The sequence below is a fragment of the Hetaerina americana genome, unplaced genomic scaffold, assembly GCF_022747635.1.
Source record: "Hetaerina americana unplaced genomic scaffold, ioHetAmer1.1.p SCAF_3, whole genome shotgun sequence".
Taxonomy (NCBI): Eukaryota; Metazoa; Arthropoda; class Insecta; order Odonata; family Calopterygidae; genus Hetaerina; species Hetaerina americana.
In genome coordinates this window covers 58923965-58938801 of record NW_027286874.1, presented here as the reverse complement: position 1 = coordinate 58938801, position 14837 = coordinate 58923965, and the positions used below count along the sequence as shown (strand labels likewise).

The 14837-nt window shown below is 40.6% G+C and overlaps 1 protein-coding gene across 1 annotated transcript in view; it reads left to right on the top strand.

Moving 5' to 3' along the window:
- Nucleotides 1-8535: 8535 nt before the first annotated feature.
- Nucleotides 8536-14837, top strand: part of LOC139690629 (glycine receptor subunit alpha-4-like) — a 236456-nt gene continuing 230154 nt past the window's right edge. The window contains exon 1 of the mRNA XM_071588113.1: nucleotides 8536-9722. Within this exon, the coding sequence (XP_071444214.1) occupies nucleotides 9511-9722 (212 nt within the window). The 5' untranslated portion in view covers nucleotides 8536-9510. The remainder of the gene's footprint in view (nucleotides 9723-14837) is intronic.

Genomic DNA, 14837 nt, shown 5'->3' with positions numbered 1-14837 from the left:
AAAATCTTAATAATGGATAATTAATGCAAAAATTGAACAATGAAAATGTTATTTAATACAAGGATGCTAATCAATGGATGATTAGAAATATCAATGAGAGAAAGAAATGGAAGAATGTAATTGCAAACTCAGGAAACGAAAGAGCGTAAATGCAGAATTTATGCAAGATCTAAATGATAGACCAAGATGAGAAACAAATGCAATGAAAAATAATATGCGACAATTATTAGATATTTTTATGTATTATTTATACTAGACTTCAAATTCTCCGAGTTAGTTGGCTCTCTTAAATAGCAATGCTTTTATCGATAATTTTGAAAATATTTATATATTTAATTTCTAAATTACTATAAATATTTACCATGTACAGATTAATTGGGGATAATGACTGGAAAAACCGCTCATAGGTATATTTTAATGCTGTAATTTAGGGAATTAAAAATTATGCAATATTTTTTTCAATGATTACTATATAAATGAACTTAACTACACTAAAATACCCCCCCCCACACGCCCTTGCGGCGGCTTGCGGGGTATTATGTAGATGTAAAAAGTACTCGAGTAATGGCATTCTTACCCTTCATTACTATTTTATTATTTTTAACACAGATTTCCATAGTCAACTTCATATCCCTTTTAATGCCTCAGGAATAAGTAGCAAACTTGAATACATCTTAGCAATGTAAGAAAAATATTAATCCCAGAGTAACGATCAAAATCAGATACGTATCTTCAAACAGCAATTATACCCAAAATTTTGTTTTTGAAATTTCTGCTTTAAAAACATTCATTGTCAAAGTAAAGAATGAATGCATCCGGGCCACCTACTCTTCGATACATTTAATATTATTTCGTCCATAATTTTGCTCTTCATTTTGCGGTTACAATTTATAAAATGACTCTCCTTAATATTTTTACATTAGTTTTTATCTTATTCACTGAATACAAAAGCGAAGTATCCATAAAATAATCAATACTTTGGCTAAATTCGAATAAAATATATTTATGGTAAAAAAATCTTTATACTCATGGCATTAAGGGCATCTATGACCCTTTCAGTTTATTTTAATACGAAAAAATAAAGCATACCATTCAAAAAAATAAATGCTAATTTACGAAGGTTATTCTGTAAACATGAGTTTTGCGGCAGAGGAAATTAAGTCGAAATATGTTTACTTCGTCTACGGCAAGGATGGATACAACAGGCGACGCTGCGTTCAACTTCTTCTTTTCCAGGCTAAATCGTCAGCCGAGGACTACTTTATGCTACGGAAGGTTAATGAGAGTCTGTACTTCCCTATAGTACGGATAGAATATGGTTAAAAATGTGGAATGAGGGGAGAGAATCAATTTTAATGTAAGGTAGACCCAGAGCTTCCGTCACCACTCTCGAGAGAACTGAATTGCTGTCATTTACAGTATTGCTGCCATTGGATGGTCAAATGAACCATTCATTGAATAGCTCCTGTATAATTTTCGAGGATTTAAGTTGCAGCATAAAACTGTGATGTGTAGCATAACTTAAGGGCGGAAAAATAGTAAGAGAGAACGTAGAATGGGGCTTATATAAAACAGAAATAATGAAATTCAAATAGTATATTAACTATTATATAGAATAATGTGCATGGAATATTTATAAATTTAAATTCTAGCGGAGAAGTAGATTTTTCATCTAAAATTTCCATTTCCCGGACCAGAGAGCACGGAATCATTTCATTAATTCGGCATTGTGTCCTACAGCTTATCGCAGAAACTAAACACAATGCACGGAAAAAAATATAAAAATGATAGTTTTTGAATTGCAAGGAATTTTTGCCGTGAAGTTCGTCGATTTTCGAGGGGGAAAAAATCTCGGGTTAGACAAAAGATACCTCAGTGGCGTTCAGTTCGCACATTGAATATTTTCGAATGCAATCAGCTTTTGCACAATGCAAGGGGACGGTTTCTGAAATGCAAAGGGGAACTCCAGAACTACAGGTACTTGGTGCCTTCATATGGAAAAAGGAAGGGATTTTGAGAACATTTTCTGAATTTCACTGGGAGAGGTGGAAGGGAACGAGGTCATCTTCTCGTGGTTACAAAGAAAGCGGGTTCTTGTACGCTTCCCATTCCACCTTGAAGAGGAGGCAATATCCCATCCAAGAGAAGGAGAATAAATACAGGACCAGAAAAAAACAAATCCAACATAAATGAAAAATACATTCGTCACATCTCTATGTTGCAGATCTGAATGTGTGCTCAATAAAGTGAATACACAAACGCGGTCGGGAATGAATATTGAATCGATTCCACGACACTGGGATCATCTCAGTAGGTTCTGCTGTAAGCCACTGAGTTCCCATTTGAGGGGTAAAAATTTAAATGACGGCAGAAGGAAAGTAGCCGACACCTGCTCCGGCGACCCATTTAACTTGCACTAGATATGCATGGAGGAGCTTGAATATTCACAACCCAAATCAAATGGAAGGAAAGACCTCGTTTCAAATAGGCGCATATATTCCTGGAATGGTATGGATCGCGTTAAAAATGTAACCCTCGTTGAATGAAGGCCTTATTTCTGATTGAATCTAAATAAGCAATGCACTGCACCCAATTTTTTCCCCTTCAGGTCAAAGATGAAAGGATTGATAATCTGATGACACTAAAATTGTATAAAATTATACTTCAGATTACTATCCAACTAAAATTGAAGCAATCATCGTAGCATGCGAAAAGAATAATAATATTTCCCATCGTCAAGGAATAAAATAGAGAATAAAAACTACACAAAGAAATGGTACACAAATGAATTGCTAGCCATGGTGACATGACGACAAGATTCTCACTTTTGGTAAGCACATTCCCTCTTGTCTACGTCAATTATTTTCAGAGGGTGGCTGTATTGAATTTTTTAATCATTCATTAAGGCGGACTTTTGAGTGAAACATTAATTACTTTATTTGCAAAAAGGTTGTAAAATTTTCATGGCATGCTGGCGCAAATTACGACCATAGAAGCAGAGTAATGGTTGCCCTGTACCTTTTCCTCGAATTCCTTAGACCGAGAGATTATAATAAATTTCTTATTTTTCGTTGCAAGACTGAAACGCGTTATTTCAGAAAAAGGGCTGGGTTTATTGACCGGAGGCTCACGGGTTCATTACTAATCTTGGTGTGAGATAAGGTGAATTTTCTCTGTCTGCCACGAAACCCCATCGGCAAGGTTACATAAAAATGCATAGCATGCCAGTTTCACGGACATAGTTCAAATATAAATGTAAAGCAAGGTAGGCGATGGAAAAATCTGGAACAAAATGACAATTTCCGTGCGCAGTAGAGCTTTTGTAGAGATCGAACAAAATTCGCACTGCGGGAAAATATTTGTGCAGGTAGAAGGCGACTCAATTATATGGGCAAACTCTTGACATAGCTGGTGTATTTCTATTTTAAGTGTGATTTTGCTAGAATATTTCTTACGAAACAGTCATTTTTGGGCTAGCCGATGGGGAAAACCACCACCACAGTAACGAGGCCGAAGGTTGGTATGATAGGTGCGGGTAGACCTCATCTAGTACCCTAACATAACGACGATTCGAAATTCGCATATCAGGTTTTAGGGGCCAGTTCCTTCCCTTGTGCCACCAATGGTTCACCATTAGAAGTTCTGGTTGCTGAAAAATACCTCAGGTTGGAAAAAGCGGAGGGTTTTCAAATGCGTCCCCGGGAAATGAATGCAGGCCTTCCCGTCAGTAGTCCAAGGCTCCATCAACTGGTTTACCTCGTCTCCGGAGAATACACCAATTAGATATTATGAAGAAATACATATATTTTACTTTTCCACTAATAAAATACATATAAGTAGTAATAGTTTTGAGGGGAGGCGACCGACAGCTGAGGTCATTTGCGCCATAGGGGATGGACAGGAAAGGATGAAGGGTGGAGAGAAACCCGGCGTCGGCATTAGCCTACTCTTTACGAAAGGCGCCAAGGGGTCCGCATTTTAACGTCCCATCCGACGGACGGCGTACTTACTCAAAGTGCCCTCCACAAAGCACCTCAAGTAGGGATCGAGATACCTCTGAAAAATATTCAACACCGCCGGGATTTGAACCCGCGCCCTCTGGGTGGGAAGCCAGTACGTTAGCCCCCGCACACTCTCGATCCCCAAATACATATAATAAAACAACGTTTTCACTTTACTGGTTATTCATCATCTAAAGTGAAAAAATCTAGGGAAACACTATATATGAAGGAGAAGCAAGCACAGAGGAGTAAGGGTAAATAAGGGTGGGGAAACAGATGTGAGAGGAGTAATGGGAAATGTCAATGTTAAGAGTCGGCTGTGCCACTTCGGTGGATATATGTGCCATCCAACTATGGATATCAACATGAGGCAAGAGAAAAGGTGAAGGACGAAGGGAGGGAAGGAAACCATGTTATTTTTTCGGAAAGGGATATCAAACATGGGAGAATGGAAAACAAAAGAGTTGGTCGTTAAGCGACAAGCAAGGGCCATGTTATACAATTTCCCACGGTTCCTAAGTTAATTACTAAATTTTCTATTTTCCATTTTTTTTAATACACAATCTCGGTATTCACGTCTGTTATATTGTAAACGCCATCCTTGTATATGGGGGAAATAATGGTTTTGCCCGGATGTCACTCGTCGAAATCATGACACAGCGCCACGTCATGAGCACACGAAACACGATCGTGAGCACCATTCTGCTCACGGTTGTCACACGTCCGCAGCAATGGTGGCGGTCGCTGGCGACAATGAGCCCGGTTGAGGTCCCCCATGAAAACAACGCGCGCGGTGACAGGACCGAGGGCACGAGCCAATGGGCATGCATCACCCCACACCCCCTTCAACTCTCCCTGCCACCGCGTGTCCTCTTCGCCGCCGAAGACCGCCCTCGGATTGACAGCGAGCGAGGGAATGGGGCTGCCGACGCGCCACCTTCCGAATTCAAAGGTGGGAATCCGGAACCACGGGATGGAAGTCATCACTCAGGGAAAGAGGGGTCACGGGGAGAGTGGGTGTAGCGAAGAGGCGTGGGGGTGCGGGGGCGAATGGGTGAATATGAATACCACGAGACGTGATATGAAAGTGAGGTGACGGAAAGGATGTTGGGAAGGGAAGGAGAAGGATAGGAGATGGAATGGAACTGGAAGAGAGGGAAACTAGGAGAGCGAGTGATGGGGGGGGAAAGAAGGAAAGGTTGGAGAGAGGAGAGTGGGGGCAAGAAATCCTCCAGTCGTGGGAGCGAGTTGTCTCCGAGAGTGTAGGTACTCACTCCATGGTCGGAAACTTCCGACGAGGAGTTTCGGTGATCATCAGTGGGATTTGTGTTTCGGGCGTTCGAAGCGCTCTCCCTCGCAAATGTAGTGCCGAGGGCGGAATAGAAATGGAACTCGGGAGGAGGTGGTCTGATAAATGAATGTAACCGTCCACGGATTTGAGTTTGAACCGTTCCTCTCACGACACCGCTGGAGCGTTGACTCGAGCGTCCCCACAGTGTGTTGAATCACATGACCAAGGTGAGAGATTCAATGAAAAATAAACAAGTTCACCTAGTAACCGACGCCTTGGAGGTTGGTTAATCCTTTCGGTGGGGACATATATCAAATGAGAACTCCGATTCCCTTGACAAGGTGGAACACCCATATGTGATGAAACGGGTTGTATTATTTAAGACCTTACATGGAGGTTTTCGGGGAGTTTCGTTCCACTCCAGAGAAATATCTCACGTAAGAAATACACGCTCTCAATCCTCACGCATGGATACTCTGGCAGAATATCAACATGGTGCTTTGCGGGTAATTAACTCGCATCAGGAATCACCGCACGCTCCAAACACAGGCACAAGCGAACCCTGCGATTGTTTACAGTAGTATAAACTCCTAGCAAGAGACAATTACCGGTACTTAATACACTTAGGGCTGTCCCCACGGGGTTGTTTGAGATTTCTACCTCATGTTTGTCCGTCATATACTCGGCAAATAATTTTCCCACCGTCTCTTTGCACATATTATATTAATTTAACCATTGCATTAATGGGCAACTATAGATCTTATTCGGGCGCCGTCTTCACTGAGACAGTCTCTTTCGAGTGTAGGAATGTGTTGCCTTTGCAAGTGTCCCTCTATTCACGCACGCAATATTGACATCAGAATATCTCGGGCAAATAGGGAAAACCCAAAGAGGAAGCAGTGTTATTGACTTATTTGTATTGGAAAGTGTTACATAATGGCAGTTTGCCAGGTGGTAACATGCATTCAGTGTACATTCATGCATAAAATTTCACATTACATTAATATTTTATATGCATTTCATCTAAGCATACAATTTCACATTTGATGCTATTATCATTTTAAATTTTTAAAGCTTTTCTTAAATGTATTTGCCTTGCTTGGGGAGGGCTCGAAGAGGGCTGCAGGAAGACTGTTCCAGTCAATGATTGTTTTGTTGAGAAATGCAATTTGTTTTACATTTCTTCTTTCCGCCCGGCGTTTTATCTTGTATTTATGATCGTTTCTCCCTATGAATTAACGACCTCCAACGTCCTTCCTTAATTCTCCACAAGGTTTTTCTCCCTAACCAAGATGAACATTCCACAGAGTATCCTTCTTTTTGCCTATATTTTTAAAGAATCTCAACACAATATTTTTAAAGTTGCTGCCACACTATCCGTCCTCTTATGCTTCCCCAAACACATATATGACAGTCTATCTCTGTACCTTCTCTAGTTTTTGCGATGAGACACGCTTCATTTGGGTCTCACACCTCTGAATCGTACTTCAAAATCGGTTTTACAAGGGTTTTATACGCCTTTTCCCTAGTTTTGCTACTGCTTAGAGGTTTCTCATTATCTAATGCAACATTTGAAAGATTTCTTGGCAATAACGTCCAATTATCTTAAATGCTATTTCAAAGGGAGACCATTGTTTTAGAATTCAATTCAATAAGTGTCACAAGAGTCACCGAATTTGATTACTTATTCAATATATCAATGCCGAGGTGAAATTTTTACCATTTAATTACTTCGTAGTTAACGTTAAATCCATTTCCCTAATTGCTTCACGAGTGCCTACTTTAAAACTCTTTTAAGTCCGTCTGAATAGATTGAGTTCCATTCCTTTCCCATTGGATAAAAGAGCATATTTTTCATGCCTCGGTAATGAAAGCACCGCGCCCCAAAGGATGGAGAACACGTCGAATGCCTTTCAAGTGCACCATTCTTCGATAGGCGCACCCACTCTCCAACACCGCGCCACAGTCTTCCTCCTCTCACACCCCTGCGACCCCTCAACTACCCCTTACCCCTCCTAACGGCCTCGGGCGTTGAATGTCCCCGGTTTCCTCGGGGTAGGGGAAGAGGCCTCCCTCCCCTCACTCGAACCGATGGGAAACCATCACACGAGAGTATATTGTTTCTCTCAATCCACGATTTTACAGGAAAGTGGAAAAAATTATCATCCCTTCGAACGAATCGAATGGGGTGAGGGAGGAGAGGAAGAGATAAAAAGAGAGGCGGGAAGGTTTATTGGGTGAGAGGGGGTGAAACAGGAGGAGTCGCCGTTATGGAAATCCGGAAAACAAGGTCGATTCAGACTTTGGGGAAGGGTAAGGAGAAAGGAAGAGGGGCGAGCGTATTTTCGCGTGTACGCACAAGGTCTCAACTTCCTCGCAACCCGCTCTCTCCTTTCATCACTCTCATCCCCCACACATCCACCCGCAACCATTATGACTACGCTCCCTCTCCTTCGAAAAAGGTTTCTCTCTCTCTCTCTCTCTTTCCCCCAACACAAAAACCCTTCGGCTCCTCTTCCACGCAACACCCCTCTTCTCCTACCCCATTCCACCTCTCCCCACCCCTCACCCACCACCTCCCCTCGCAAACAACCTCGCGCCCCCTTCGCTGCCCCTCTGACTCCCACCACCCGTTCGTCCTATCCTTATTGCCGGCGAGGGCGGGGCTTGTTCAGATCCCTCGCGCCCGTCCCCACGGCAACAGGCAGCGAGAGGCGAGGGAGAGAGAGGCGCACTTAAACTCACTCACTCGATCTCTCGATCGGTTGGACTCGCGCGCGCCAGCGACGACATTCCTCGGACAGCGCGCACGAGACGTCGGCGCCTCCTCTCCTTCACCCTCGGTGTCGTTTAGAGAGCTTCCGGCTGCGGGGACAGGAGTCGGTGTCGGGGCGTGTCCGATGCGCCTGGGGTGGGTGTGGTCTGGGATTGGAGTCACATCGGGGGTGTCAGACCACGATAGGTAAGGGGAGGGTTCGAGGAAAGGGACACACACTGGACCGGAAAGTTGCCACGTACATCTCTCTTTCTCTCTCTTTCTTTCCCTCTCTCTCTCTCCAAAAGTGACCATATTTCATCCGGAGAGAAAACGTACCAGCGGCTGAAGTGTTCCTGGATCGGAAGGAGGTGGAAAGGGATTCGGGGAGGGGACGTTGAAAGGCCGTGGGGAACCCCAGTTGGGGTTCAGGGAAGATAATTTGTTGTGCCTTGACCCATAGGTTTAGCACAATAAGTTCAGAAGAGAAGTAGTATTGGGCGCACTCGTTGGTTTCCCCGCGACGGTACGTACGAGATTTTCCCGTGGAAGGTGAGAAAATTTTTAAAACATTTTGGAACTTGGTCCGCATTTAGTCAATCTTTCCGTCAAATTTGAAAATGCAGATTTGGCACCAGCCTGCCCCTCCTTATAACTTGACTCAAACTCATTCTGACTCATCCTACTTACGTGCGTGACCGAGGGAATTAATGATCTCATCGGAGACAAAGAGGGGACTTTAAATTTTTGCGTAATGTAAAAATTTTGAGGTGGAAATTGTCACGCTTTGTCATGTTTTTCGCCTGAAGATTTATTGCTCAAATAATGTAAACATTAGTCGTATTCCCCAATAAAACGGTGTATCAAATGATTGGTGTTGGATTATAATTATTTAGGCTATGGTCTATGGGAGTAAGGCTTGCACTAGTCGATTAAATTTGACACCAGTTCAAACCCACAGGGATCATTCAAAAAGGGGACCCTGGTGATCTCAAATGAATAACTGGAAACCTTAAGCAGTATGAAATAATATACTTTCGGTCATAGACAGCACTGATTACCACAATCCTTAGCAGGATTAGTATTTCCATGCACGCGAGTTATTCCAACGTTTAAGGCAAAGTTAATCGCATTTCAAGGAATGATATTGTGGCAATCGTTCATTGTAAAACTTCCATTAGGGCACTTGCCACATGAATACTTCTTTACGTGCAAATACAGCGTTTAGTGCGTGTACGTGTAGTTAACCTAAATAATCTTCCAATAAACGTTGTCTCTAGCTAGACCAAGTGTTTGAGGCATCGTTCCGTTTTGATTCTGTTGTACCATCATGGTGAAGCGCCTTTTCTGCGAGATTTTGGAAACGCCGACGGGAAATTTAATGAGACCGGTCTCTTAAGGGCGGACCAGATTTTCAAGGACCCAGGTTCCCTTTAAGGAGTGTGTCCGCGGGGAGGGGAAAGATGAGGCACGCCTTAGGTCGGAAGTGTGGGGAGGGGGAAGGGAGCGTAAGAAGAGGAGGAGGAGGCGGGAACCACCCATGGAGTCGCCGGACTGAGGAGCGCAAAAGGACCGTAGGGGGCGCTTCAAGACAATGGGGCGCTTGCGGCTGTCGGAGGTTTGGGCCTCTGCTCTTTGTCCTGTTGACCTTCGGATTCTCAGCCTCGGCTGCCGGGTGAGTGTGTCTGTCGCCTATCTCACTCGTGGGGGAGTTTCGCAGAAGAATGGGGCTCCCTGTTTGCTAGGGCAACGTTGAGAAATTTCGCAAGCTTTCTGTCCGCGCCTTGACAATCATCATCCTTTCTGGCAGAATTCCTTGATCTAGCGGACTGGAGCGACTTTGGTTGACTTTACACGAAGGTCACCTCCATGGTTTATAACGTGGTCATTGATTACATCGTGATTTCTATATTTTAGAGTTAATTGCATGTATTTCTTTGGTTTGCAAAGTAGGTACCCCAATTTAGAAAGTAGTTCAATGTAATCAAACTCTCAGTAGTTTCCAATTGGTTGACTCCAGTTCTGATGGTTTGACAACGAAAATATTTTTTTTTGAAATATATGAAGTAATTACAGTTAAAAGTAAGGGAAAAGAGATAGATGTCAGACTTGGCTAAAAGTGGTTGAAAGCGAAACCATTTTTGGGGATAGATATTCTAAGTAGATAAATATAAATCCTGAATGTTGTATTTTCGTAAATATATCAGAGCTAAGATAATGAATGCTTCTGGCAATAACACTTTGTTCGGCGAGTACCCTTCGCTGAATGAACTGATCCGTCCTCTGCAACATTCGTTGGCTGTTCTTGCTGAATTTTCTATTACAACCAGTTACTAAACTGGCTGCTATTGAGCCCATTCACAAAATATTTACGTGAGGGTGACTTTAATGTGCAAAGGTTTACCGTACTGTGAATTAATTACAAATAGCAGCACATTTACTTAAATTATTTATATCTATAATATAGAAAAGCTAATTATTTACAATCCGTCATTTTGAACAATAGGTTTTTAATGCCCCTTATGGTGAGATAATGATGCACGTGCGACGATATTACATTCGACTTAGCTACCAAAAGCGTCGTTGGAAATCCACCTGTGGGTTGAGAGGGTGCGTCGTAAAATATTTTTATTATACTAAAGGGTTAAATGCTATTCGCCTCGCAACCTACCGCAGAACAAAAGTCTGAATAAGATTTTTGCGTCGGTTGTTATATGAATAAACTTAATGTTCCATAGTTGGATGGCTCCCCATCATGTTATTATCTTCGTTATTAACACCAGATATTAGGGAAAACAAATGGCGTTAAATCACTCTTTTATCATCATAAATGATTTAATATTGACTGGGATGTTAACTTACCCTACTGCCTGGCTTAAGGTTTCCTTTGAAAAATCCTTGGTAAGAGTTCTGCTTTATTTCACAGTTAATTATGGTAAAATTAAAACCTTAGTTAACTTGATTAAGAAAATCTCACAGCGTCAGATTCGCCGACCCAAATTATATAGATTCATCTTAAATTTCTAACTATGCATTCTAATAAGCATATGTTGTCAATTGTACTTCGTAAGCAATCGAACCAAATAAATGCTACGAGAGTGACTCGAAAAGTCGACATTTACATGGCAAAGAGTAAGCATTACATTGAATAGCGTTATTAACACTTTTTAAAATTGTGCAGAATTTCTTTTCCTCTCCAGTTAAGTTTTTTTTTATTCGTCCTCATTCATTGTTGGAGTAGTTTACGATCGCAATTAAGTGGTGATTTGCTCGATCGATGAAGCCCAGAATCCTTGGGATGTTGGATGGTGGTGTTGGTGGAAATTTAATGAACGGCAGACTGCGGACAGTGGCTATGGTCAATAGTCTCAAAGTTCCAAATCACGTCAAAGGTTATAAATCATGTTGATCAACCCAGCTTCAACCAGAATAAATCACTCATGGGTGCTTTCAATGTCCTTGACATGTTGGATGCTGTAGAGCACAGAGATGAGATCAGTGAGTACGTAGGAGTGCTTAAGCATGTTACATTTTCCTTTCTCTCGAGCGAAATGTGCGGAAACGAATTACGCCACTCCATAAGGGATCAACATTCATTTTAAAACATGCAAAGCTTCAAAATTGAAACAGCCTTTGAATATTCATTAAAATACTTCACAGAAATGGTTAGTAGTACAAAGCCAACACGCATCTTATCGTTGGCATCAGCTGAAAACCTTTGTCCGCGAGGATATCTAAGTTCTCAGTTGCTTAATGCAAAAGTGAAATTCGTCGAATGACGGGGGGGGGGAGGGAAGAGAGAAAGAAAGTTTCTTTAAACATAAAAGTTATCAGAAGTCATTTAAAATTAAGCCTATATGAAAATGTTTAGGGCCGACTGCTTTTAGATTGTTCTTTATATAATTTCCCGTCATTAATCAAACCTTCGAACATCTTTCTCCGTCTGCGAAGGGTATTCTTATTTCCTCAGTTTCCATTTTTTTTTAATTATGTGCCTACTGTATCTTATTTCAAAACATATTTTCTTCGCCACATTTCCTCCTTAATTTATCACAGCTGCACACAGAAGATTCTCTTTTGCCTTAAACAATACCCATACATTCTGGCCAGGGAGAAACAACAGTAAGACAATAAGTAAGAGCATGAAATATATTGGATTCATAAATAGCAGATAGAAGGGCTTTATTTGCATTGAAAAATAAGGTGTTTAAATTAATTGAAGTCAAAAATAAATTTAGGTGTTTCTCAGGCCAGGGGACCAAATTTATCAATTACAAGCTATGGTGATTTTGAATAATACTAGTTGAAATACTCGTTGAAAAATAACGGTGGATTTTAGAGTTAACTCTTGATGGTGAAAATTTGAACATATAATTGTTCTGAGGTTACAATTTCTCCTTTGATTCTTTAAGAAGAGATTTTTTTAATGGGGTGAAACATTTTTTTTTAATTTTTTATCGTCATTTATCCTTTGAGAAAAAGGTCCAAAAACGTATTTGTGTACTTTACCTCCTGCTTGACGTAGAGTAGTGACTTTGTCATATAGTTTTTTAATCTTATCTAAATCCTTACCTTTTCTCATCATCATCCATGCATAGACCCCTTTAATTAATTCTTGTTTTGTTACATTTGGCCTAGAATTAAATTTAAATACATATTAGTCAAACAATCTTTGATATCCACATTTTTCGGTGGATGTTTGACCCTAAATATTTCTAAGGTTCTTTCCATAATAACAAGGAGTCTTTAAAACAGCTTTGATTTTTTTTCAATTTGACAGTATATTGCGACGAAATAGTTATTAAATAAAATAAAAATCCCGGCGCGGTCTCAGAATGTCACTACATTGCCTATAAATATTGGCGTCCGAGGTTAGATTTTAATTCAGCCCTCATCACAAGGCGCACTCTATGTCTATCTCTTTCTCCTTCCTACCTGCTCCTCACTCTTCTCTATTATTCCTCTCCCTTGTGTCATCATGGGCTGATTCATCTTTTTCTATTCCACTTTGTATGCAAGGGTAAGTAATCTTCGTTTGAATCCTGTGACCTCTTTCTTTCTCTGGTGAGTTGATCGTTCTCATTCGTTGCCCAACCCCGGGGCATTTCTTTCTGATTCTCGCCAATATGCATATATTATTAGGGCATTGATGCTAATATCTCTCGAGAGGAAAAAATCAAAAAGAGATTTTTTTATCTTAATAGTAATAATATTTGCGCACTGCAATATAAAAATAGCTTATATATTTATTCCCTGTTTTTTTTTAAAGTCCAAAATTTATTTCATGACTTAGTATAAAGAAAAGTACTAAACCATAGGTGATGTTTTTATGGAATAGTATCGTACCTAGTAAATATATTTTCATTTTTTTAATGGGTTTCATTTCTCAAAATAGAAGAAATTAAAAAATTAATTACTCTGTTTTCAATTACTGTGGTTAATCCTAATAGACATTTTCAATGATTAGATTTCGTATTTGCTTGGTATTGGGAAGACTGCTTTGAATATTTTACGAGACCGTAAAGGTGTAGTGCATGCGTACTTTACCAAACCAATAGGTTATTCAATATTGTGCCTTACCAAACTGCTCTTTCAACAGCGTTGATGCTGAAATATATTAAGGAAAGAAATGTACGCATAGAAAATATCAAACTGCATAGATTGCGCAGATACGATAGGCGTTAAGAAGTATACGTTGAAGCCTGTTTGTTGAAAAATCATAGAAGCTCATAATGGCCTAAAGTAAGATAGCATCAAAGGAAAATATGAGTGGAGAAGACAAATATAATACTCGAATAAGATATACTGCAGCGATGCATGAATAAAATCTAAATGGATATTTTCCTCTCAGACGAAATAGTACCTACCAGAAATAAAAAAATGAAATGAAACTGTTGAGTAAGCTGATGAAGTACCCGGAAGGTAGGGAAAAACGGCTTCAAATATGAGATACGCAGAGATTTTCAAATGATTATTGCCTATGGCAAAATTGGATCAAGGGGCTCTTTGAGAAATTTAGAGGGTGGGTACGATATAAGGTCGATAGTCCAAATCAGATTGGCATTGGGGAAGCAATTAGAAGATAGATATTGAATATTTTCTTATGAGTCAATAGAATGATGCAAGTACCTAACACGTTGGGGAAGGTTGTTTACTCCCCGGGCGAAAAATATTTGCCTGCTAAACAAACCGATTAAAGGCAAGGCATTTAAAGGTTTTTACTTTCAACGTTAAAAGTAACGATGAGTTATTTGCAAGTAATTTAAGTGATGGAGCGCAAAATTCTCCTTCCCGGAAGAAAAGGATGACGCGCAACTACATGTCACCGCGGTGGAATAAATTGACGAAAAATGGTTCCGATGCAAATTATTCACCATGAACACACATTTTGTGCCTGGTGAAATGGAATGCAAAAGAAATGGCCTGTAATAAAACTCTAAAGCATAGCCTTAGTACGGGTAACGATTTGAAGGAAGGAAGACGAGAAGTGAGTACCCCACTGATGGTGGCGAGCGAAAAATAAACTACTTGTTTTCATCGGAGATGCTCTCCACGCGAGTAGAATTTCAACAGACGCAATCAATCATCTTCCTAAAGTCTCGCCGTAATATATCTTTAGCATTTTATTATCCACAGTTCTCTCAAGCTTAGAGTTACCCAAGGCGTGCTACCGAGAGCACGTGCGTCGAGAAATAGCCTTCAAGTTTGAAATTCGGAAAAGCTCTCAGCGTGTTGACATCGGAAACCCTTCTGAAATAGGCTCCTTTACATTTTTTTCAGTCCCAAAACA